This window comes from Protopterus annectens, chromosome 2.part1 (genome assembly GCF_019279795.1).
Source record: "Protopterus annectens isolate FY-2018-M chromosome 2.part1, PAN1.0, whole genome shotgun sequence".
NCBI classification, from domain to species: Eukaryota; Metazoa; Chordata; order Ceratodontiformes; family Protopteridae; genus Protopterus; species Protopterus annectens.
The window spans coordinates 620,950,608-620,978,300 of NC_056729.1; the positions used below are offsets into that span (position 1 = coordinate 620,950,608).

The following is a 27,693-nucleotide window of genomic DNA, read 5'->3' on the forward strand; positions in this document are numbered from 1 at the left end:
TTTATTATTGCAGTTCCAGTCTACTTTCGATAAAAATTAATAATAGAAAAACAATTACACATAGAAATAACTATCTATAGCAGGTGCAATGAGCATACACAGGATATCAGATTTATATTAAATGTGTAACTGTGGGTATTAGCAGTATTATGGTTCTACAATTAATCATGTATTTTCTGAACATTCATGTCACACATACATGGTTAAACACATAACTCTTTAATATACTGTATATGCATAACTAATAAGCAGGTCTGAAAAATAAGGTCTCAGCTGCAATGAGCACTTTGCACAGTAATGACTGTAAAAAATATACTTGTAGCCCAACCTTCCCTGTAGTAACTGTTATCTTTGTGGCAAGTGGTATAAGTTAATGCTTACAATACAAGTGAACCGGGATTTGAATCTAGCATGCTCCCAATTTTATTAATTCCTGTCCACTTATTTTTTTTTAGAAATAAAGAACAATGTAAACATAATTATAAATAATAACTATGTATAGCACTAGAGCTCATATGAACTATATATGTGTGACAGAGGATATACTGACAATTATGTTTCTGTAATTAAAAGTGCCTTTTCTGGCCTTGAATGGACTTCTTACTTCAATGATAATCATATACACGTGAATTTATATACCAGGTTCTTTTCAGGTCATGCACAGACATGATTAACCCCTCACTCTGTCATGTATATATATATATATATATATATATATATATATATATATATATATATAAAATTAATGAGCACGTCTGACTAACACTTTGTTTGTGGCAGTTGAGCAACACATATGAGGGAGAATAAGTAAAAAATGTCAAGTAGCACCACCACGGTTGAAATGTTGCTGTTCCACTTAAAAAAAGCTGACACCATTCTATATATCACTGAAAGAGGGAGTCTTTGCCTAATCACGATCTGGGGAAGGTTTACCAAAAGCGCTTGTCATTTACAAGATACAAAGGGACTTTATTTCACCATGTTTTGCCTTTTATTGTCTCCAAGACTGTTTTTTATGAAACTAGGATTAAAGTATTTTGATTTTATGTTTATGATATATTGAACAGTGTCAGCTTTTTTTTAAGTGGAACAGCAATGTTTCAGCCATGGTGGTGGTGGTGCTTATTTTTTTACTTATTTCCTCTTTTTTTTTTTTTTGCTTGAAACACCATTGGCAGTGGGAGGTATTTGTTTTTGCTATGAGGAAAAATAGTTTTTTGTTTAGTTTACTTAGTTTACATAGGTTTACATAGGCTTGAATCCCACATTGTACAAATTACTTTTATCAGTGTATAAAGCCACAAAAAATGTGTTAGGTAATAACATTTATACACCCAATACCCATCTTCAAAAACAGGTACAGCAGCATCCAACCCATAAATTACTGCCAACTGTCACATTATCCTTCCTATTTCATAAACTGTCTTTCTCTCTGTTTGGCATTGTTGTTCTCCACTTAACATCATGTAAAGTCAGTTGACATGGTAGTTTGTGTTTAAACAACAGCTTTAAAATGCAATAAAATTAATTGGTGGGAAAACACTCTAACTGTTGCTATTTGACCTATATGGGCATGGCAAGAGCTAGAAGGGAAGGTGCCCAATTTAGGGCTCAAAGATGGGGTGTAGAGCAGTCCAGAATATTCACTAGACTCCTTGTAAAGTGCCACAGCTGTAAGCTGTTAAAGGACTATACCAGGTCTCAGTACAAATCAGAAGCTTGGAATAGTCTGGCCAAGGCTGTCTCCAGTGCAACTGACTTTCCACACACTGCAAAGCAATGCAAACACCACTATAATGACTGGAAAAGGCACAAGCAGAAACAACTCAACAAGTGGCTGGATGAGTTTAGGACTGCAGACATCCCACAGTTGTGTAAGGATATAGATAAAGATTCATTAAATTATATAGAAATCTGGAAATAGCCAAAACTGTTCTGCATAATGCTTTTCTCTTTTTCTACCCTTTTTATTTTATAGCCACCCAGGAGATTGCAGTGAACAGGGATGCTGATGATAAGTGTTTGGAAAGCAACGCAAAAACATACTTTAAGGGTGTTGCAATCATTAAATACTGTGTTTTGCAGGTAGGAACAAAATAATACATGTGTGTTAAATTAGCACAGCAGCCACATTACATGTGTGTCTCTATTTATGTGTAAGTGTGTGTGCATAGTCAGAGGGATATCAGTCTATATCCCAGTATCATCAATCTGGTCCCATGTAGAACTAATATTTCTACAGTTGTACATGGCTCTCCAGCCATTTCAGGCATACCTCACAACATCTTCTCACAAACATTCAATGAGGATGTTATCCACTAGAAATTTTCCAGCAGCAGAGTAAAAGTCAGACTTGTGCTGTGCTGTTTGCATTAAATACTGAGTTCTCTAGCTAATGTATCTAGTTAAACAGGGATTCTAATTTCACTGCAGCCAACTAAGTATGTGTGTGTGTGTGTGTGTGTGTGTGTGTGTGTGTGTGTGTGTGTGTGTGTGTGTGTGTGTGTGTGTGTAGTCTGAACAACATGAGTCTGTATCCTACTCTCAGGAATCCAGTTCCATGCAGAAAAAATATGTTGACAATGGTACTTGCCTACACATCCTTTTCATAAAGGACTGACAACATTTCTCACAAACATACACTGCTGATGTCATCAGCTATAAAGTGCAGTCTGACACTCCAAAAGCCAGAAGTGCACTTTGGTGCTTGTTTAACTACTATACTCTGAAGATAGCTATGTAGGGGTTCTACTCTCACTGCAGTCAACTTGTGTGTGTGTGTGTGTGTGTGTGTGTGTGTGTGTGTGTGTGTGTGTGTGTGTGTGTGTTTGCATTTAGCTACATTCAAGACACCATTTTAGAACAGCATGCAAGACACTCCTACTACAATCTTATTCTCACAAACATACACTGCTGATGTCATCAGCTGAGGACATACATTGCTGATGTCATCAACTATAAAGTGCTGTCTTACACTCTAAGAACCAGATGTGCTGTGGTGCTAGTGTCAAGTACTGTGCTCTGGAGATAAGTTGCAGTTCTACTCTCACTGCAGTCAAGTGTTGTGTGTGTGTGATTGTGTTCAGTCATTTCACATTCAAGAGACCATACTAGAACAGCATGTCAGACATTCCTATTACCATCTTCTTCTTCTTCCAAACATACACTTCTGATGTAAATCATCAGTTATAAAGTGTTGTCTGACACTCTAAGAGACATATGTGCTGTGGTGTTTGTGTTAAGTACTGTGATCTGGAGATATGTTGGGGTTCTACTCTCACTGTGGTCAACTGGTGTGTGTGTGTGTGTGTGTGTGTGTGTGTGTGTGTGTGTGTGTGTGTGTGTGTGTGTTCAGTCATTTCACATTCAAGAGACCATTCTAGAATGGCATGACAGACACTCCTAGTATCATCTCCTTACTCTCATAAAAATACACTGCTAACGTCATCAGCTATAAAGTGTTGCCTGATACTCTAAAAGCCAGACTTATGCTGCGGTGCTTGCATTAAGTACTGTGCTCTGAAGATAGATAGGTATTTTTCCAGTTCTCACTGCAATTAACTTGTTTGTGTGTGTATTCAACAATCAGTATGGTGGCATTATGTCATCCTGTATAACATGCACTCAGTATTCAAACGTGTGCTGTGACAGCAACATTAAGTGCTATGTTCTCAAACTTAGATATTTAGGAGTTCTAATCTGAAAACTGGCAACTTGAGTGTGTACAGTTTTAAATATTACTTTTGAAACAATTTTACAATAAGATGTGACTCCACATCCATGCCAGATATTCATTCCAACATGTTCTACTCATCATATAATGATGCCATCATTCTCCATAAAGTGCAATGTGCCAGTGTTAAGTCAGACATATGTGGCGGTGCTAGTTTTACTTTGTATGGCATTCATATTCTATACCTACACAAGTGTAATGTTCAGATGAGACCCAGTGTATTGCTGTGTTAGTGATTGGTGGCAGACTGCAGTCATTGTATGATCTTGTAAATCATTCACCACCACTTAGGAGAACATTTAATGCATCCTCGTGCAGCCACCATCCTCCTTTTTCCTCTGGCAACATGATATCCTTCTTGCAGAGAAGTGGGAGCTGTCCTCATGTCAAATATGCATACACACATCATGAAACAGAGTAATTCCATAAGCCACTGCAAGCCATCTCCAGACCATTGCATGTGTGAAAACTAATTCTGTCATGGTGTGGGGCACATGTAACATATGGACAGTGGCAGTATGTATTGCAATCAAAACAATACACACATACACATACAACATTACTATCTTCCATCATATAGATATATGGAGTTTGTTTTAAATGGTAAAATAATGGCTAGGATTTTATGTGATGTTATCAGTTAGCTTACTAATGTCCTATGACCGTATGAACATTTCACATGTCAATGTTGCTGTTATCGACATGTCTTATGTTGAAATGTGGATGTATGGTAGGCCTATAAGAAGGTATTACAATCTGTGATATTCAGTAATTTATTGATGGCCACTGCTGACCTTTGATTATATCTTCTTTCCACAATAGCTGTAGTAATATGCCTCTTGAGAACAACTGACTTGAGATGATAATAGATGATAATATGTATATTGCTGGCTTAGTAAAGCACATTTTTGTAGTGGGGCAGATCAACATTCTACCCAATTCCCATTTAACCATCACAGTGATATTTGCAGTATGGCATATGTGCATACCTACAAACATTAAATGCTCTATGACATACATCAATATAAATTCATGCTGATTACATCGGCATATAAGCATTGTTTCATCCACATGTTGTGATATGCACAAAATATCACATGTTTTGATTCAATTGCAACCTTGTGGAATTCATTGTATCTGCAATTGTATTCATATTCCCAAGCATTGAGGTGGTCACCAGAACTATTGTGTAACTATCAGCATTTTGTCAGTAACTGTTCTGCATTAGCCACAACCAACTAATTTTAATGTGTTCTTAAATGTTATCAGGTCACTCAAATACAGCTTTTCAATTAAAAACATATAGGCAGATGTGCAATTGATGTAATTATGTGACATTGCTAGACTTTTATGACTGTCTGAAGAGTACCACTGTGTGGCATTTGATGCATAACTAAGGGTGTATTTAGAGGTGCTGTCACAAATCATTTATTTAAATAAGTGAAAAGTGTTAAGAAGATTACACAACTAAACACTGAGCTGTTTGTGGATGCCGCCAGCCATACATAACTGGAGAAAATAGACTTCACCCCCCCAGTCATCACTAGCCATCAGCCATAGTATATTCAAACATTACTCAGTTTATCTTCTCAGGAGAGAAGCTCATCTGTGCACTCTCTATGGCTAATAACACAGAATCAATGGGCCCCTGACAACATGCTAGGTTGCCAACTGCATGACTTAAAACCTGACCTAGTAAACACACTTGGATCCCTAATTAAACACAGCCTCCAGACAGCCTATGTTCTTGTAGAAGGATGTACAGCAGCAGTCATCCATATGAACAGGGGAATCATCACATAATGCATGGACTTATAGACACATAATCCTGACTCTCCTCAATTGTGAGACAAAGCAACAAGTCTTCGTGGACCTTATCAAAAAAGATGCAGCTAATCGCCAAACTGTGTACCAAACCCATGTTTGATTTTGGAAGGCTACATCGTGTATATAAAATCTGTTTGACATCTTGAAGAAGGTCACCAGGGTCATGCACGAGGAAAACACTATCATCCTGCATAACTTGACCTGGCCAAGGCATTTGACACAAATCCACACTCCGGTATTACAGTGAAACTGTCTCAAGTATGCATAAACACCTACATTACCAAGTGGGTAGACAAACGGATCACATACAAAGCACATTATATCAAAGCGTGTGAAGTCAACTCTATCTAGATTCCATTGAACAGGTCCATACTTCATGGTTCTGCACTTGGCCCTTTCCTGTTCATTATTGAAGTCTCAGAAGCCAAGACAAACTTTAACAACCTATGCCCAACTAGATTTGTAAACAACTGCAAATTGTGGGCAATCATTGATTCCAAGATTTGCATTGGTATAATGCAGACAGTATTAACACACACAAGGAATTGTTGACAGAGCCATGGAGACATAGTAGATGAACACTAACTCATGGGGGGGGGGCATTTCCTTTATGAAAGCAAAAACACAAGCTAATTGCAATATGAACAGCACACCCCTATGAGCAGACCAAGTGGTATGTGATCTGTGTACCCAGGTAGATAGTATGAAGAAATTCCACCAGCATGTGCCCACAGTGGTGACTAATGCCTTGCATGTAGCAGAACTCCTGTGTATGTGCAGGACATCCACATCAAAGGGCATTATAGTCCCATTGTTTGCACTCCCTTTTTCATGTACCTCAGAATATATCTTCCTGGGATGATTTATTCAAGTGTATCACTTTTGCCACGGGGAACTACCACACATCTTTTTGGGCACACCTAAGTATTCTTTTTTCTGCATAACCATTAGGAGTTGGCAGTGCAGAACTCCCTTCAAGGTGTTATAAAAGATGTATGTGTGATACCTGTTCCTGTGATGTACCCAGTAAGTACATACCTTATTGACAACATTGATGGCATGGGTTACAGTTGTGCAAGAGTGAATTGTGGCATATATATGTCATGAAAACCTGTCAACTAGCCAGGACTGATCATAATTTAAACTACAGGTGTGAAAATGTCCATTGTAACACCTCAAAAAGATGTTAGTTATTAAGGAAGGTGTGCTTGATTCCCCTTTAGATTACTGACAAATCCTGACAGTTATACACGTGTTCATGCAAAACATGTATACTAACCACAATCACATATTTTATGTCAATGACACAGGTGACTGATGTTATTATTCTGATATTGTCCATAATTGTGTGTGCTTCTGTCTACTCTTCTCCATGAGACTATTGGTATGTGTCCCACTTGTTTGAGACTTATGCTGACATTACATTTATATTCAAGGAACCCATTTTGCACATCTTCACAATATGCACACATCCCCTAGTGTATATACCATCCTTGATCAATGTCCTCTGTGATGATCATGTCAGGATACTTCTATCACAACCAATCATCTCTACTGATATGTGACCTCATGTGATAGTCACATAATATACAATTGTGTGATGATAGGACTATGCCCACACAGGAGGTGTAAATAGCAGTGTGTACTATGTCATGTAGATATGTGATTACTCTTAATGATACAGCTGTCTTGTCTTTGTGATGTACATACATTGACATGCCCTTATCTGCTGTACATTACCTTGTTTCACTTGTCCTCTTCCCCTGACTTAATTCCTACAATTCATGTGTGTGGCCCTTTTCTATACATACACTACCCCAGAATAAATAATGCAGTCTATGTACCCTGCTGATCACCATCAAAGCTTTTATTAATTATGCCTAAAACAGGTTTGCACAGTACTCTGCACTAACTACACTTTCCTATAATGTGTTAGAACTTTATGCATTGTCTTATATTAACCCTGACAGTCATTGTGACTGTCCACGCAATCCTGCTGAACTAGTTTGGCCATAGGTAAATATGTCTGCACATTTGCAGGTATTCATGTTGCTTTACATGGTTTCCTGGCTGGCAACAAAGCCACACTTGTATTCATGTAAGCGCGATGTGTGTCATGCATATGCATATGCAATTAGCACTGCTGCTCATCACGCTAACACATAAATGCCATGTAAGCTTTGCGTTAAGCTTGCGCATAGTTTATTGAATCCCTGGGTAAAAATCTGTGGTGTTAAAGACAGCACTGTCAGCAGTCTCCACAAATATTAAGATTGCAAACACTCACACAACATAGAGATATGATTTACAATGCCCTACTGGTAACCTGAAGAAAACATCATCTTAAGGGATAATTTCCTTTCTTTTATTTTCCCTGTTGCTCTGTGTTTATCTCTCTCTCTCTCTCATTACAGAGTAGCAGGACAATGAATCCAATGGGCTTTGAGGTTGCAAGCTGCTTCTCTTATGCAAATCAAGCATTTTAAATTTTTTTGGAAGATATTCAGATTATTATTCCAGAAATAGTATGCATATACTGATCGAGAGAGCTCAGAGATCATGGATAGCATGGAAGTAAAAGGTTAAGTTCAGTGTATGATATGTCACGTTAGCAGACTACAGATAGTTGTGATTGAGCATGAAGAAGGCTGCACATTATATTATAATACAAAAATGCAAGAAATCGGTCATGGAATTTTTTTTTACAGAAAAGTAAAAGGGCACAATATGTATTAATTTATCTCATTTATTAGATTATTAGGCAGATATGCTAGCCTTTTGAGATTATTTTTAGACATAACCCATTAACACAATAAATGCAGAAATATCAAAGGAAATTTGAGTATTGCTAAGTGGCAGTGGCTGCACTAAAGTATTAAATCATGAAGAGTTCTTGCTAAGTAGCTGGTTCCATGCCGTAAAATGATGAAGTGCTGATTGTGATATAGAAGAAGGCAGACAAGTTAGTGATTTAGATACTAGAGGTCTCAGTAACTGAGGGTGGGAGTGGGTGGCTGATGCTGGCATACACATCCAGGGATAACGACAGAGCCCATTTAGGAGTAGTTGTGTGATGTGCAGTACTATTTGTGCTATTGTGTGATATATATCAAATGGTTCTATGGTGTAATAGTTAGAACTCTGGACTCTGAATCCAGTAATTGGAGTTCAAATCTCATTGGAACCTGTTTTCTTCCATTTTTAGCACATTAAGTAAAACACTCTGCAGAAACTTTAAAGGTGATATACAAACAGTTCTGTTAAACTGTCCTTCTTCACTTGCACTGGCAAAGTGCATGCTAAGACATTCCAGTGTTATTGTAGGATCATTGATTCAGATCTTTCATGTACCAGGCTTGGACACCTGTGACTACAAGACTTGGATTGGTTCTAAAACATTCTGGACCTACAAAGCTGATATAAACATTTTTTTGCACTTGCTCTAATTGTCTCAGTGCTAGTTAACACTTCTGTGATCCATTTATTGATTTTGTTGAATTTTTCACTGTTTTTCAGCCTATACTTGTTACAGAAACATAATATGTTTGTTACTGTACTGCTCTTACGTTGTTTGAACAGTATTCTAACAGTCCCTATCCTCTATGGTACTGAAAAAGCTGTTCTGAGTTTGCCAAAGTTCTCCCGAGTTGGCCAAAATATTTCTAAGTTTCTCTGTGTTCTTGTAGTTCTCTTACATTGTACACCTTTTTCTGTATTTTGTTGAACATTTCTCAGGGTTCATGAACTTATTTCCAAGGATTCCTTATACGGCAGAATTCTCACTTTTGTTGTAAAGCATTTGTTACTGCACTTGAGATCAAAATCAGTTTGTTTTACATTAAGATGGTCCTTTTACACTCTGGTAGGAGCAGAGCTGAATTCAACCCATTCACGTTGGTAACTGCTGGTGGAAAGCTTATTTTGTGTTTATCTGAATGGCCTGAGGGATTAACTGTGTAAACGTCTTTCATCCTGCTGGTATAAAAGCCTCGCATTTGTGTGACATGCAAACACGGTCCTAAGGGCCTTGTAGAAATCCTTTCCAGTTTAAAATCCTCTATAGGAAACAATTCCCATAGTCTACCACTGTTCACACCTGCTAAAAGAGCTGCCAGTTTGTGCAGAGGGCAGTACCACTGCAGGTCACCTAACTGAAGCTGCTCAAACTTTGGTGACTTTTGCCAGAGGTCTGGAGAGATTCTGCTGAAATCCAGATCATCCACTGATAAAATAAAAAAGTACTTTTTGGATTTTCTTTGCACTTTGCTGACTGTGTTTATCATTTTGCTGCCTCATTTTGTTGATTTTTACTGTACTTTGTCTGCAATTGAAAAAAAGCTGTTCTGTTGCTTTAAGTAGCTAGTACATAGCATAGACTATATTCATATCTGTTGAATCTAGGCTGTATTGTTACTTGTGAGTGCTATTCCAGCCATCTTACATTAGGAGGGCCCTGCTTGAACCCTTGTGGCACAAGTGTGCAGTCTGAACCTCATATGAGTTGGAGAACACTAGAGCAAAGTTCATTGTGTGCTTTCCCATTGGTAGCTTAGCTTAAAAGTGTTTAATTGTGCCTATATTTAAGCCAGCATTTGCATGTAGTGGGTTCAGCAGTACTCTTTATAGACACAAACACCTTGAAAGACAGTTTTATCCTAGACATCTGTTAGTGAACCCTCCCATGCTTCTCTGATGCATTGTGGAAAACTCAGTTGCGCACTGAGAAGCATTGCCATAGTTTTCACTCTTAGCATTCAGTAGAATAAGCCCCTGTGTTAATCCTAGAGCAAAATTTGGTCAAAGTAGCCCATTCCCCAATAGTAGTTACTATAAAAACCAGCCACAATGAATGGTCAGTTTCCAACCATTTCTCCAACCAATCTAAATGAGATGGGCATCCTGAGGCAATGTAGTAATTACTTAATGTACACTGATAAATGCTTACTCCTAAAAGAAACAAATACAATATGTGAGAGATGTAATTATACTATGAATTTGGAATCAAGTTGTCTCATGTAACAACAAACTGAAAATCAACCAGATTGTCAGCACACACATATCACCTCTCACACAAAACAAGGTCACAACACATAAACCCACATACGTGGAGGTACTCAACAGAAGCCTACCAAAAGATCAGAAGACTCCCAAGAGCAAACCACTTGCACACACTGCAAACCAAATAGAATCCACTACACATAACAACACAGACACCAGTGTCTCAGCAAATAAGTCCATAAGGCAAAAGACCTCAAAACCAAATGTCCTGGTCATAGGCAAGTCCATAGTGAGACACATGGATGTCTCTTTCACCAGGCTGGATAAGGAGAAGATCACAGTTTGCTCTCTCTCAAGTGCCAGGATCTATCAAATCATGCACACACTCAAGTAACTCAACAACAATTACTATTATAACTCTGTCATAGTACATGTTGGGGTGAATGACTTGAGATATACCTCCATGGACTACATGAAGATAAACATGACTGAAGTCTCAGATTATGTGTCCCAGGTAGGTATGTCCCTAGCCCTAAGCAGCATTCTACCTTCACCCTGGATGGTGCCACAATATTGACAAAAAATGATTGACTTCAACAATTGCCTTAGCTTCTAGTTTCAGTCCAGGTAGAGCCAGTATTTGTCAGCCTGGAAAGACATGGTTGACAGACCATGCTGCTTTGCTAGAGATGGTCTTCACCTATCTCCTCTAGGCATTCAGATACTTGCAAAGGTGCTTGCCTCCTGCATAGTGCCTGTTTTATGCAATGTCAAAATAACAAAATTTCCGACATAAAAAAATGCACTCTATACAAATTCAGGGTTATGTTGCTTAATGCTAAGAGTGTAAACAGGGACCTGCACTCCCTCGAAGTACTCCTTACCTTGGAAGATGCTGACATCTGTGCAGTCATGGAGACATGATTCAAGTCCGCAGAGATCACCCCAGCTGTGCAAAGCTACAATACCTTCTGTACATTCAGACTTCAAAATGAGCATGAAAGAACCAAAGATGGAGGTGTATCCATCTTCATTAAAGCCAAAATTCACCTTGAGACTGGTTAAATAGTATGACTCTCTTGAGCTACTCCATGTCCAACTTAAGGTAAAGCACCCTACCACATAATTGCTAGCTACAGATCCCCTAGCATAATCCAAGAGAAGCACACCTCTTACCTGGACTTAATAGATTCACTAACTATACAACCAGACACTTTGGTCATGGGAGATTTCAACTATCCTTCCATCGAATGGGTAACATACACAATCATAAACATGCTCACCCTGAGGTTCCAGGACTTTGTCAATACAAATGCCCTAGAACAGCTAGTCTGCACTCTCACAAGGGACTCAGATGTTCTAGACTTTGTACTCAACATGGGGGGGGGGGGTCAGTGCACTACCTCCTGTCTGTTGTCCTCTTTGGTAAGGTCAGACTTTAAATGTATCTAATTTGAAGTAACGATCAGACCTGACACCCCCATAGGAGCAAAAAACTGAAATATTTCTCCAAAGCAGACTGCAGCTTAATAGACAATGGTATAAAATTTATTATTTTATTTATTTTATTTTATTCTACATTTGTTAACCGGGGGTGTCTGACTGAGCCGAAAATGCCCTTTTTCAGCAGAGGCCCAGGGAGAAAAGCTCCACAAAGAAAAATGTTTCAGACACCCTGCTAATGTAACCAACAATGACTTTTATGCAGGGGAGTACACAAATGCCCTGTATAACCACCTAAACTGTATAGACTTGACTGTACTTACTGGATCAAAATGAGGTCCTCATGAAAAAAACAGGCCAACCTGCTGGACCTCAAGTATAAATAGGTTATTTAACAAAATGAAGAAACTGATGTTTAAGAAAAAGAAGGAACTTACTCAGCAGAAGACTACCCTCCACAGCTTGGACAGCAAATCATATATCTTGTAAACTCCTTTAAAGCTAGTTATGAAGCTAAATTAGCATCCCTAATTAAGGATAATCATAAGGCATTCTTTATCTACGTCCAAAATCTAAAATAGATTACCCAGCCATGTGCCAAACTTATAGCATATGGTACCTGTCACACTGAACCTGAAGAAACTGCCAACCTGCTAGCTGACAGATTTGGCACAAACTTCACCCCTCTGTCCCAAAAGCCATACACTGTAGAAAAGAGCATGTATTGTAACTTTAAGAAGCATTTCCAAGTGTAGGCATGTGTATATAAATAGCGAGCACATGCAGGCAGCAGTGCCATTTTGAAAGAACAAGCAGAGTATTAACATGCATGAGTGTAGTAACCAGTCTGTTTATAAGTTTAGTTAAGTTTATGTTATTAAGCCTCAACTATAATGTGTTTGTATATAATAAAGCTGCTTGAACCGAACCCACAACTGTTTGTCTGTTTTATCCTGATTGGATGAGTGACATGGTGTCAGAATCAGGATTGAGAGTACAACTTCTTCAAGCCATGAGGTGCAGAGTTGACAGTGAAGGTATATTGAGCTGATTGGGTGACAAAGTGCTCAAATGATTAAAAAAGGCTAGAAACAAACGTCAGGTAACCAAAACTTGCACAGATGATTCATTTTGCAAAGAAAATGATGCAGAGCATTTGTAGAGCACAAAACATATTATTAATCAAACGAGTAGCACAAAATGTATTATCAATCAAATAAAAGCCACAAAGCACATTATTAATTAAATTAAGTGTTCAAAACCATGATATTTGATATAATTATCAGAAATACTTATACGGGGTTCAGAATTATCTCTGGTTTGCATAATGAGGATGTTTGAAGTAAAACAAGCACAAGAAAAGTATAATGAGCATGATAGGAGGCTAAATGGGTATAATCAGTACAATAAAAGGGCAAAATAAGTCTAGAAAAGCAAGACAACTGCATGTTTTTAGTAAATGACCGTGTTTTGGCATGAGTTACTATTTCGCATTGACTGAAGCCATTCAAAGCATAACTAGAGTTGTTCGAAGTATCTCAAAGTGTGCAAAATGTTTGCAGTGTGTGTGCTTTATTTATAGTGCAGTCATTTCAAAGAGTTTGTTGTGTGCAAAGTATAGTTATTTTGCAAAGTGCAAAGTACAGCCATTTTGAAAAGTTTCTTGTGCTGGGTATGTTTGTTCACAGAGTGCCGCCATTTCAAAGTGCTTCTTACACTGCACAGAGTTATTTCACAAAGTACAGCCATTTTGAAAAGTTTCTCATACTGTATACAGTTCATTGCAAAGTGCATTCATTTTGAAGTGTTTCTTACTCTGAGCTTCTTGTGCCACTTACAATTCATTTGCAAAGTACAGTTATTTCAAAGCATTTCTTACACTGATGAAGGGTGGTTTCGCAAAGTACAGTTATTTCAAAGTATTTCTTACACTGATAAAGGAAAGTGTTCTCTTGCTACAAAGACTTATTTAGCAAAGTGCAGTTGTTTGCAAGACTCGGGGGGGGGGGTAATTCAATAAGCCCTACATGGAGCAATTCTCCATGTAGGAATAATGCCGTGGCCCGAACATGAAGTCAGGAGGCTGAGCGATCCAGGAAAAAAGGTTGGGGGCATGCACGAGCCTCCCAGCACTGTCTGGACATGTAGGTGACCGCATAATGCAAATCACCTCATTTGCTGGTGAAAACCATGCAAATGAGGTGAATTTGCGATCCAGGAAGCAGACAGGCATCCATGTAGGAGCCATGTCTGAAGGAGAAATGTATGCTGTTACTAACCATGTATTGGAATGTAAAAATAAAAAAGGAGCCATGACAACTAAAATAAAAGCATGTATTAGGTACAGTAGGCATACCAATAGTCAAAACTATGGCAATTGGCATTTAAGACTGATGCAATTAATGAAAAATCAAACACATTTTTTTAACAGTATGACACGTTTAAGCAGTGCACAGCGACTCGCAAACATAATAGATCGTAAATTAAAAATTAAAATAGTAAAATATGAGATATAAAGCTATATTGAAGTTCCCCATTATACTGACTAATAGGCAGAGTCATACAATGGCAGGTTATAGTGGTTGCTAAGGACATAGGCTCTGATGTAGTGCATTAACTACTAGTATATGCCATTAAGTGTATGTAAATGAGCTAAGTTTACTGAATAGCAAAATGGGCCACTGTGTCCGCAGGTATCTAAACATGTAAGAGCCACAACATGGTAGTGTAGGCAGAAGATGTAGCTGACATGAAAAGGGGGTGTGTCATGATTTGTGTAAGCAAATTGGAGCTCAGCGGCTCCTGTTTGCACTCGGTTAAGCACAGCTAAGCAGGGGTGTGTGTCTAAGGCTGATAAGCTGTGCTTAGCTGGTTAAAGAAATGCTGAGCATGCTCATGTACAGGGGAGGGCCCTTTCTCCTCAGCAATGTTTACTCTAGCTCCACGGGTTCATGCAGTGTGCAGCGAGGCCTAGAAGTGGAGGAAATTGAAAAAAAAAAAATGAAAAGAAATAGCTGAGAAAAGGCAATCAACTATAAATGACTAATAATCCCTCTTTCACTCACAGTGTCCCATTCAAGCTCCTATGTAACTGGCAGGTGGAATGTATCATAGTCAGCCAATCACACAGGCTGCATCTGCAGCACACCAGTATAAAGTATGCAGACACCCTTCAATTTGATTTTTCCCACATACTCTGCACCAATGGAGTACACACTTGGGAATTTTAATGGACAAAATGATAGGGGCTTCTGCTGCTTTGTTACATCTCTACATGCTACAGGCTGAGGACAGTGATGAGGATGATGCTGACAACTGACCCAGACTGAGGAGGAGAAGAGTGTTCAGACCCAGAGTAAACTTTCAGGGGCTGCATGAGGTAGAGATGAGTGCTACAGGATGAACAGGGACATAGTACAGCAACTCACTGTGCTCTGCCACCCTCACCTCAGACCCAGAGCCAACAGAAGGAAACCCAACCCAATGGAAACAAATCTATGTGTATCCTTATGAATATTATCCACCGTTACTTTCCAAAGACCTACTAGGGACATCATGGGGATCTGACAGGCATTCGCACCCAAGGTACTCCACCAGTTCTTGGATGTCATGCTAACACATGCCAGTGAGCACTTTTATTTCCCTAACACCACTGAGGACAGCACCACCAATATGCATCTCTTCCACCATATTGCACACTACCCAAAGGTACTGAGTGCCATAGACTGCACTCATGTGCACATCAAAGCACCATCCAGTGAGGAGGGTAGGCTCTACATCATCCATCAGGGCTATCACTCCATCAACTGCCAGGTTGTGTGCAATGCCCAGGGCATTATCATCAATGTGTGTGCTGGCAGCTATGGTAGTTATCCCAACTCCCACATCTGGCATGCTTCACAACTGTAACAGGCATTTGTTGGGGAGGACATCTCATATGGCCATCTAGTGGGGGATGATGGTTATGCACTGGAACCATGGATGATGACAACCATAAGAAATGCACACTCACACCCACTGAAGAATGCCATAATGAGGCACATGCACAAACTAGGAACATTGTAGAGCATGTGATTGGGCTGCTCAAGTCATAGTTCCACTGCCTTGACATATCTGGTGGAGCCCTGCAGTACTCTCCAGCCACATGTGCACACATGTTGCAGCACAATATGATCCTGCAGAAACAGCTGTGGCAGGAACATCACAAGGAAGGGAGACACAGCCCCCACCATTGCCAAGGTCCCCACAGGCAGAGGGGGACTCAAAAGAGGAACTCTCTCAGCCTGTCCCTGTAGGCAGATGTAGGCGTGCCCAGTATGTCCTGGCTATGGCAAAGAGCCAGCACATAGCACATAGACTGACACACTAGAGGGCCCAGGGACTGACACCTCACTCCAACTCATATACACACTGTAAAATGGATGCCAACCACATCACACCACCTATACCTTACCATGTATAGGCCGTGTACCGCCTGCATCTGATAGAGTCAGCTCTGAAGCACTGTTCTTTCAACTGCGGCTGGTACAAGGTAAGTCACTTGTATTAACAATAAATCAATGGGGTAGCATATGTATGGCATTGCTGCATGTATGCCTGGGAATGGAGTGGGATAACAGGATAGCAGCAGACAATGGACAGCTATGTGGGACAACAGGAACTCTCATCCAAATACTGGCTGACCCACAATATGCAGTAGGCCCTAAGGCAGCAAAATCCACTGCACTATGTGAGGGATTTACAAACAGTGGGGTCAAAGGACAGATGCATGGACGTCAATGTTGGAGTCCCATACATAGCTCTAAACCTCTTACAGCAAGAAATCTGCACAAACCCATAAAGAAATGTGGGGCAAAGGCCCAAAACAGGGACAAGTCATAAACATTGCTCTTTCAAACATAGAAAGTTGATAGAATAACAGCTATTGCAGTAGCATGAATTCTCTGAAGGTCAAAAATTCTGAAACGCAAATGTCTGTCATTATTTTCTAACTTCAGTCTTTAATGAATTTACCATTATTTGCCACACAACCACAATTTTATGAAAAATGGACCCAAAATATGAGCTAAACATCTGCACAGTCTGTGAAGATGTGTACAGCTGAGAGGTATGCCCCCCTCCCCTTAACACACCTGTGTTCACATAGAACTACAGTAACATTAATGCCTGTAAGGTGATAGCAGCAGGCCACACATTCCCAGGGCTGTCCCTAACAATTTGATAACTTGTTCCATTTATACAAAATGCAGAGGTCAATGTGCTATGTATGTTTGTGGTTAATAGTGTCAGCAAGTAGAGTGTACTCACTGGTGGCTGGTGTGGCTTAGTGATCTAAGTACGGTACTTTAGTTGTAAGGGTTCATGGTTTGAGACTGGCCATGGCAGTTATTTTGCATGTCAGCTGCACCACCGGTAGAAGTTGTACACACTGGCCAGAACCCAATATTTGTTACTGCAGGAATGTTGGACAATGGAGGGACAGTGGGCCACACATATGAACAGTACACAGGTCTGAATAACCTACACAGTGCTGTTGTAGTAAGCACTGTGTAGGTCTGAATAACCTACACAGTGCTTACTACAACAGCAGGTTGTGACAAGTCAGTCGAGTGCCAGGATATAAAGGCTGCCATGTCACTGTGTCAGCACTGACAACAAGTCAGTGGGCACCATCCATACCACTGGAATTACAAGGTCTCTCAAAATGTCCATGCATATGCCTCATATATCTGTTCTGCTTGTCATAACATTGCATTTGCCTGCCAGACTATTGGCAAACAAATAAAGGTTGATGTGAAAACATCAATGACAGACAGCTGAGATGCAGATGTCATACCCATAAGTAAATGCAAGCTAATACAAAACCATTCAACCAACTGTGTATATTTGGAAGAGCAGTATTAAGAGCATTCCCCCATGTCTGGGTCTGTGTCTGACTGTTACATAGAGGCCTGTCCAGATGTCCATCTGTAAGTGTCTGAGAGCTATGCCAATCTGTAGCCTTAGAATAACAGTGCAGCACAAACCATCTGAGGACCACAACAGATGTATGGGGCACAATGATGGACAACCTGCTAAATAGGTACAGTCAGAGGTGTGAGGTCTGTAACCCTGTGTGTGATGTCCCGACTTTTACCCCACTCACACCATAACTACAAAAACATAACAGCAGCAACTGTGGATAAAGGCTGTGACTGCACTACAGAAAGACAAAGAGACACATATAAGGGGAAGGGGAACCACTGGCCAGACAAACATAGAATGTGCACACTAGAACAATTTCTGCTGTAACATAGTTCCCTGCAGTGTATGGGGTCAGTAAACAAATGTCTGTCAGTGCTCCCTCACATTACTCTCTATTGATCTGCTATTGACATACCAGGAAATCACAGTGCTATGTAGAATATACCACATGTATTATGGACAACTCTGCTCAGCCCAATGCACTTTGTATCCACACCAGGATATAACTCAGTAAATAAAGATAGTACATGACCAGGAGATTCCTCACACAGTATATCACTGAGGTGCTGGACTGTTTACACAGATTCATCAGCCAATCAGCTGTAGCACACAAAATCCTGGACCGGACTAGAGCTACCTCTGGAATGGAGTCAAACTCTTACTATTGAAGGTCTTACTGAGCATGTTCCTACACTTAGAGAATTACAGCCCATGTATAAACCCACATTTGACTATACACCTCTGTTGTCCAGATATGTCTTTGCATACTAACAGCTATGTACACCTTAACTGTGTCTCCCCACCCCCATCAGACAGAATTACCCGCAGCTATCTGGAGGTGGCATATATGTGATATATCTGCATCTGTTGAGTATGATAGACATACAAATATATATATATATATATATATATATATATATATATATATATAGGTAACATATACAAATATATCAATTATAGACAGGCAGAGACAGGGGGAGGGAGAGACAGACAGAGATGGATAGAGAGAGACAGACATACAGAGAGAGAGAGTCATAGAGAGAGTGACACCCTGAAAGGCATAGAGTGATGTCCCGATGCTGACATTTGCACACCAATTGTTACCACCGGCACGTGCCAGTATGAAGGCGACCTCCATTGTGTAATAGTAGTGAGGTAAGGGTTGTAATCTCACCTCACTTGCCTTGTGTGTGTGTGTGTGAGTGTGTGTGTGTGTGTGTGTGTGTGTGTGTGTGTGTGTGTATGTGTGTGTGTGTGTGTGTGTGTGCACGCGCGCGCACGCGCGCGTGCATGTATGTGTTGGTTATACCATTTTGAGGCTTGTTCCTTCCTAGTAAGCCTCCCATTGCATTATTTTACAGGGCCTGTCCATGTCATCCACCTTAGATCCACTGTTGGACACTGTCTAGGCATATTAGCTCCATGGCACATGCAATAAATAGGCAGTACTATAGTACATACAACTAGGTAGGTAGGTGCTTGAATCTCAATACAGCCAACTATACTACTGAATATGTGCTTGTGTGTGAAGCATATCCCCTGTGGCTGTTGTGTGCATTGATTATACCATTTTAAGGCCAGTTGACCCCCCTCTCCATGGCCTTACTTTAAAGAGCCTGTTGATGTCATCCACCTTAGATGCACCATGTCAAACTCTACAGGCCATGCCAGTCATCTGTACAGAGGTATGCAGAATGTCCAGATGTTTGCAACATATATGTGGTCCATGTCTCATAACAATGGGGTATTTTGACAAATCATTAGCAAATATGTGACAGTTGCTGTACTGACAGACATGTCAGCTTCAGACATCATACCCATCTGAAATGTCATGCTGATGCAAAATCTGTTACCCTATCACTTGTCTAGGTTTGTAAGAGTAATATTTGAGAACAGTCCCTATTTTAGGTGATTTATCCCACCATTCATGAAGGCATTCCCAAGATTAATTGATATAAGATTTTGTGAGTTATGTCCTTGGCATATAATCTCCATGGCCCATGCAATATGTACATAGCACTATAGTACATGCAAGTAGCTAGGTAGGTGTTCTAATCTGACTGTGTGAGTGTATGTGTTTCTTTCTGCATGCATATCACCTGTGGCTGTCTTACCTGTGTGTATGCAATGGTTATACCATGTTGTGTGGCTGCTCCACCCTGTTAACTCCCTCATTGCCAAAATATTCAGGGCCCCTACAGATGTCATCCACCTTAGAAGCACACTTACACATTTTCTAACACAAAGGCACTGTGGTGCGTGCAATAGTCATGTCAGTCTGTATTGTACATAACAAGATAGGTAGGTGTTCTAATCAGAGAAGTGTCAGCTCTGTGTGCATGTGTGCTCCAATGCACATCCCCATTCAGCTGTGTGTGTGTGTTTGTGATGGCTCTACCATGTTAAGGGCCTGTGAACCCCCCCATTGGCAATCCTAACTGACCCTGCAGTTGTCACCCACCTGAATAGTAGTGGCAGACTCTGCAACACTATGGTAGCTCTGTGGTGCTTGTGTTATGTATATAGCAGTATCGTATATAAAACTAGCATGTAGAGGTTCTACTGTCAATAAGGGTAGGTCATGAGTGGGTGTGTGCATGTATGTATGTATATCCCATTGCAGCAGTCTAACTGTGTTGCAGCCACCACCATACCTCTCAAACCCTCACAGACAGAAATCTGGTTAAAGCCATATGGAACAGTGGAGCAAAGGCCAAACACTGAGCACAAGCTTAACATATTGCTGTGGCACACATGGAAAGTAGATACAGGTTGTGCATTTGAATGCACTTTCCAAAGGGTAGGTGTTGTGACATGACACTATCCGTCATTAATCTGTAATGTTTGTCTGCCTTGCTTTTCCAACAATTCACAAGAAAACCACAATGTTATGACAAATGGAAACAAAATTTGTGGCAAACATCAGGACATTCTGCAGACATATGTAGAGGTCAGACGTATGGCCACCATCTGTATCACCCTGCAGGTTGCAGTCCATGTTTGGCAAGATGTGAACTGTGAAAACAATTGAAAGAATACAGAAGTCCTGAGAGTGTAGGACAACAAACATTTCATAAAGTTGTCTACCAATTGCATAGAGCAGTTATTGCACATCAGAAGCACCTTAATGTTATGACAAATAGTGTAAGCTAAAGTAATGTCACACAAAGAAGGTGTCATAGTAGGACACCAAAGGAAGTCCTGTGTGTTGCACTTGCCGTATGTATGGTATGTCCTGCCAACTGTTACGCTACTACAAGATGTATCCCACAGTCCACATTTGATAAAGTGGAAACCACAATTTGAGTTACCTATGTGTGTGCAATATGTAGACATATGCAGGCCCTGGGACTAGCTGCTTCCCCCAATAACCCACATGTATATAGGCATAGATGCTAACTGCCACCACCCACATATGTAGGTGCTGCCTAAGGCTGTGTCAACTGTAAGTATTGTGCAGTCTGTCATTGAGCCACAAACTGCTGTTAACACACTGCAATGGGCCATACAGTGGGTATGGAATGGTGCCAAGTTCCTGGCCCATGCTGAATGCAGACAACAGTGTCAGCATACCATACAACAAGGACATGGCCCCAGTATTCCCCACATCAGCAGTAACCCCATAAACACACAGACTGTGATGACAGACCTGGGTACTCAGGATGCCAACAATGTTGCATTCAGGCAGAAGTAGTGGCAGTGGTCAGAAAATGCTTGTAAGTGGTTCACCACATAGGTAAAGGGACCACATCCAGACAAATCGTGGACAGCACCTATGAATAGTCCTCAGTTAGTACAACAATACATTAGCAGCATGGCCAGTCCACTATGCACCTATGCAGACATCTGCAGAAACTGTAAAGGTTATCTTAACACCCACAAAGGTCAGCCATGGCCCTCAACACCTGTTCCATGCAGACAGCCTGTAATCAGTACTGCCGCACTGGTTATCAATCAGGTTGTCCACAGGTGTCTGTGGCATGACTAGATGACAATGTTGTGCTCAGTCCTTCAGCAGCTGCCACATATACAAGAGTATAACTCTGTGTGCATTACTGGCACGAGAGGTCTGCATCACATATGAGATAGTAAAAACACATGCTGTGAAGTCAGGTTTGGCTCACAGAGCAATGCCAGACTCAAAGCCAGTCACAAGTGGTGTCCCACAGGGATCTGTCCTGGGACCCCTCTTGTTCGGCATTTATTTCTCAGATGTTAAAGCAAACATGGGAGGGCTGTGGCTGACAAAGTTCGTAGATGACTGCAAACTAGGTGCCATAGTCGATACACCAGCAGACACACACATCCTACAAAAAGGCCTCACTGAAACGGACAACTGGTGCCGTAGTCACGGCCTTAAACTAAATGCCAAAAAATGTATATTCATCCCTTTTGGAAAAAACAAAGTACCCACAAATTATCACATAGACAGCAACCCACTGAGTATGGAAAAAGTAATCAGAGACCTAGGGACCCAAGTAGACAGCGACCTCTCATTTGACACCCACGTTGCCAAAGTGGTTAGAAAAACATTCTACCTTGCACACCTCATCATGAAGGGATTCACATCCAGATCCAAGGATGTCATTGTACCCCTATATTCCTCCCTCATCAGACCCATGATTGAGTACAATGCCCCATTTGGTATGTACCTCACCCGGCATTTGCAACAGCTGGAGAGACCACAAAAGTACCTCACCAAAAGGATCAAGGGTCTCCAACATATGTCTTATTCTGCCAGACTAAAGAAACTTCAGCTCTATTCAGTAGCATACCGCCTGCTCAGAGGTGATCTCTGCCTGACGTACAAGGCCATGTCCAATCAGGATCTGATGGACATGCTCCACCTCAAAAATCCAAATCCATCAGGACCACGAGAGCTAAAGACTTAAACCTCGGCACAAGTATGAATAGGACATGCTGGAGGGATAGATTCATAACCCAGAGGCTTCCCATGCTTTGGAACAGGATCCCAGTTCGTATTAGGCAGAGCCCCTCACTGACTCTCTTCAAGAGAAATCTTGATGAGTGGATGGGAGATCGTAAGTTTACCCCAGGGGTCACATCTGTGTCACTGCTAGACAGGGGCACAGTAAACTAATTCTATTATATAAGGGGACCTTCATTGTGTCACTACTAGACAGAGGCACAGTATTCTAGATTTATTCTGTACATTTTTGTACCATTTCATGGGGTGGCAATAGCCACATCACTATGGCTAGGCTTACAAATGCATCAGGGCAGATAGCCTAGTACTATGCTATGAAACTATGAAACTATGAAACTGTGTCAGGACTACACTCCCCAAACATGTCAAACACACTACCATGCATACCCTCATCAACTGCAACAACATCTGTCCCTGGGATTCAACCTGTGTCCAGCAATGCCAGGGTAACAGGTGCTGATTGACAATTCTGTTGGGGATAAAGTAATGGCTAGAATTATTAGGGACCCAGGGTCAGTACTCTAGTAACCTCCTCTGTATCTATGAACCTGTGATCCTATGGGACACCCAGGTAACATGTATGAAGGCTAGCTGGCTGTGTCAAGGGTTATGCATGCAAGGTTATGCTGTCTGCCTCCATTGTCCCTCACACACTATTGCAAGCATATGCACCTAGTTAAACATGCACATATACAGCCGTACCTTGGTGAAGAAAAGGTCTCTGTGTTTCCATTCCGCCATACTTGGCTTCGGTAATGGCAGCAGCTCCCTAGGATGTACACACATAGTCACCTTGAACAGAAACAGAATAAGGTCTGTGAGACAGTCAGTCAGCAGTAAACAGTCAGTCAGCAGTACTAACAGTAATAAAGCATCATGACACAAAGGTACATATACTTTGATGTGTACCCATGACAATTAGCAGCAGACAGCACCTTACATGCCATGACAGTAGTACACTACACACTGGCATTACCTGTACTATATTCACCCTGTACATCACACACATATTAGCATGTCTGTGTATCAATGGTATGGATAACAGAGATGTGGCACAGGTATCATCAAATGCACCAGGGTGTGGGGTTACCAAAGGCCTAGGCCATGCCATACAGTTGACATCATGTGTGTGTGTCTAGAGGGGTGGTGTTCAGCTGGGCCATGAAGAGGAGTTGTGTGTGAATTGTGGTGACCTGCATGTGATAGTGATGTGGGAGTGTGTGTATGCACACAGTCAAGCCATGTGATAGCCCTACACCAGGGTATGATGGACAGCTGTAGACCATACATGGCAGGATGTACAGTTCACTCTCTCCGGCCACGGACATGGGAACTGATCCTGCCATGAGTGTGACTGGCACCACCTTGCCCAAGGCCAAATGCAGTACTACTTCCTGATGGTGACCAGTGTCTTCTGGATCCATGTCCCTCACCACACTGGCCAGGATCACGTGCCCATGGCTTGCTAAGTTGTGGTGTGGACAGCACCCTCCCTTAAGTAGTGCTGTTGGTACTGCCACTACGGGAGTGTGAATTTACATGGCCACGTTGGCTCTCAGCTGATGTTGTTGCTGACCTACATGCACATGTCCAATGCCCTACTCCCACCACATGTTCAAGCACAGACGTTGCATGGTTAAGGCCTGAAAATGTCTCACCCCACCGTCTATCCACGACATCAGCGAAATGACGTAAGGCATCACCAATGCAGTGGAGGGTGTCATGCATGCCAGGAAGTGCTGCATCCATGACCCTAAGTGTCCATCTGGTGTACTGTTCATAACATGCCTGTGCCTCCATGATGAACCGAAAAATGTATCGGGTGACACGTGCTGTGACATCTGTGACAGGGGCTGGATAGGCTAAATTCCTCCTTCAAGCACCCATGTCAATCTGCTTGTGTGGGACCTTAGCAGGTCTCTGGCTATGGCTAGTGTCTACAGTCACAGATGCCATAGTTACCACACTACCCTGTTTGATGCCACCTCCCTCCAACTGTCCAATAGCTGTGGCTGCTGGGGACTGAGTATTTGTAGGCATACTAACTATGTGCAAGGACATTGGGGTGGAAGTGGAATGTTAACCAATGGCATAGATTTAGCTCCTAACAACCCCACATGTGCCTCGCTGTGGCCACCATCATCATTAGAATCCAATAAGACACTGACATCAGGTTGTGAGGGGGAGAGTCCCCAATCCCCATGTTCACCTGTGAGAGGAAAATGACATAAGTAATTCCTGCACTATATTGTTTGCTGATCCACACACACACACACACACACACACACACACACACACACACACACACACACACATAGAGGTGATGTGCCACAAAGGCATTATACAGAACACACCTTCTGACTTGTGCCATGCATGACACACAATCAGACCACAACAGAAACATTGTGGACAGGCCCTCAACAACATACAGTGCAGCTACATCTAGTTAATGCTGTTACTACCTTTCACTTGTGAGATACATGAGAAGTGAGAGTATGTGATGGACCTTCGCCTAACACACAGTGCACCCATGTACACACTACTAATGTATCCCTGTATAACACAGTGGCTACACCTACACAAAAGTATGTGCAAATATGTTACAGCTCCTGCAAATAGACTCCTGTGAAGAACAATGTGATGCACTGTAGTGAACCCCAACACAAGTGAACATTCACACATTTCAATTTGGCTAAGCTTAACAGTTCCACACTCACTGGCTTCAGGTTGATGTCCCCCAGGCACACTAGAGGGACCTATGGAGTTGTGAGGGAGAGTTACTGTCAGCACACACACACATGTGGCAGTGGTACAGGATAATCTGTGCATTTATGAACATGTGCATTACAAGCTGTGATACTACCCAGATTGCTGACATTCACAATATGTGTGCACATGTGTGCATTACAAATCCCCATGCACAAATGCAGATTGACCTGATATATGTATACAGGTATGCAAAGACTGACACTGTGAATGCTACAGTATTAATGTGATGCCCACAGGGGCCTTACCTGGATGCCCCTCAGCTGTGGAATCTGTGTCATCCACCAACACGACATAGGTAGTCATGGTTTCCTGGGAAGCGGTGGCTAAACCAAGGTTTGCAAGGAATGTCTCAGTGGCTCAAAGTGCTGCTTGAGTCACACACCTTCCACCTGTGTCAGCACAGTCCCTGGCCACTGCTGCAGCCCTTTGCCATGCATTATGCATGAGGTCTGTGGCACATTGTCGGACCTGTTCATAGCTGCTGTCTCATTGACCCACATTATTGACTATTGCTGTCAGTTCTGCCCACAGAGCAGTGCGTTGCTGCAGGCTTTTTTGGCTCCTTTCCAACAGTACTTGGTGATGGAGTCTGAGGGCATCTTCTGAGAATGGTGGGTTCTTTCTTCTCTACATTCCACCTGAAAGACATGAACAGGGGAACACATCACAGGACCGCATACATTGGCCACCAATGTGTACAGACCCTACATATCCACTTTTGCCAGCACTATCCACTGCTAACACCCACATCATACCCCTGCCATCTATCAGCACAGTCTGTGTGTAGGTATTGGCAACATACTGGCATTACAGCATGCATGGACGCCGTAATCCTTATGTTTCATGTTCTAGCCAATGAGGACCATTAATGTGCATAATTCTCTGTTCATCATTCACATCACACAGCATATGCAGCATCTGGGGACATCACAGAGGTTCCCAACCAAGGAATAGCAGGCCATCAAACATCTACCATACACCTATAGGCTATAAGGCCAACCCTCTACCCAGTTTCATGCAAACTCCTCAGGTGTGACCTCACTCTGGCATGCCAGGCAATCACGGACTCCACATTGCTGGGACTGCTGCATGAGTGCAAGTCATGCTCCACTCTGTTCACACATACACACACACACACACACACACACACACACACACACACACACACACACACACACACACACACACACACACAACCTCTACCTGGTGAGTGATCTGAACTGGTCTTGTGGGCAGCTCAGATGTATATCCCACACAATCACCCTGAGGTGGAATGGGCACCCTGTCCACATCAAGCAGGGTAGCTACCTATACCTTTTCAGGTGTAACCTGGTCAACTGGATGGTTAATAGCACATAAATCCTTAGGAAATCACCTGTGTCCCTTTTGGACAGGGACATCAGCTGCTGCCTTGCATACACATGGGCTAACATGTGGCCTAGGCATATGGCTGCACGGGGCCCATAGCCTAGTAACCTAGTATCGTACCAAGAATACCAGAAATCACTTGACTGCTGTGACAGACTGTGTTGCTATGTGTCCACACACATCGCTGCCATTGACTGCTGGGTGTCCCCTATGGGCAATGTTACAGTACAGTGTCATCCAGCCTACATCACACAAATAGGTGAGTGCTACTACAGGTACATGTAGACATTCCTGGAACATCTGAGGTACATAATAACAGAGAGTAGTGCATATGTGTTGTAGAGTGACCATAGATGTCTGACATCTGCAGTGCCTAGACTTTTGCGGAATGTGTACATGTGCTTGATAGATGTAAACCCCCCTACCAGACAAATGTGTATATATATCTGGACACCAGTTGGACAATAAGTGATGGTTGTCCACAGAGTTTGGGGGATGTGTCTGTGACATGCCAGACCTTTGGGGATATGGTAATGGTACATGAATATCTGATACTGTATCCATCCCCTTACATTGTATGGTCAGTATGTATGCACTGCTGCTGAGACAGAGCCAGCATCTTCCCCACTACTAGTACCTATAA

At 41.7% G+C, this 27,693-nt stretch overlaps 1 protein-coding gene across 1 annotated transcript in view; it reads left to right on the plus strand.

Annotated features, from left to right (window-relative positions):
• Positions 1 to 27,693, plus strand: part of LOC122794885 (vomeronasal type-2 receptor 26-like) — a 386,917-nt gene that overhangs the window by 40,265 nt on the left and 318,959 nt on the right. Inside the window, exon 2 of the mRNA XM_044063484.1 lies at positions 1,979 to 2,085. Coding sequence (XP_043919419.1) covers positions 1,979 to 2,085 — 107 coding nt within the window. The remainder of the gene's footprint in view (positions 1 to 1,978; positions 2,086 to 27,693) is intronic.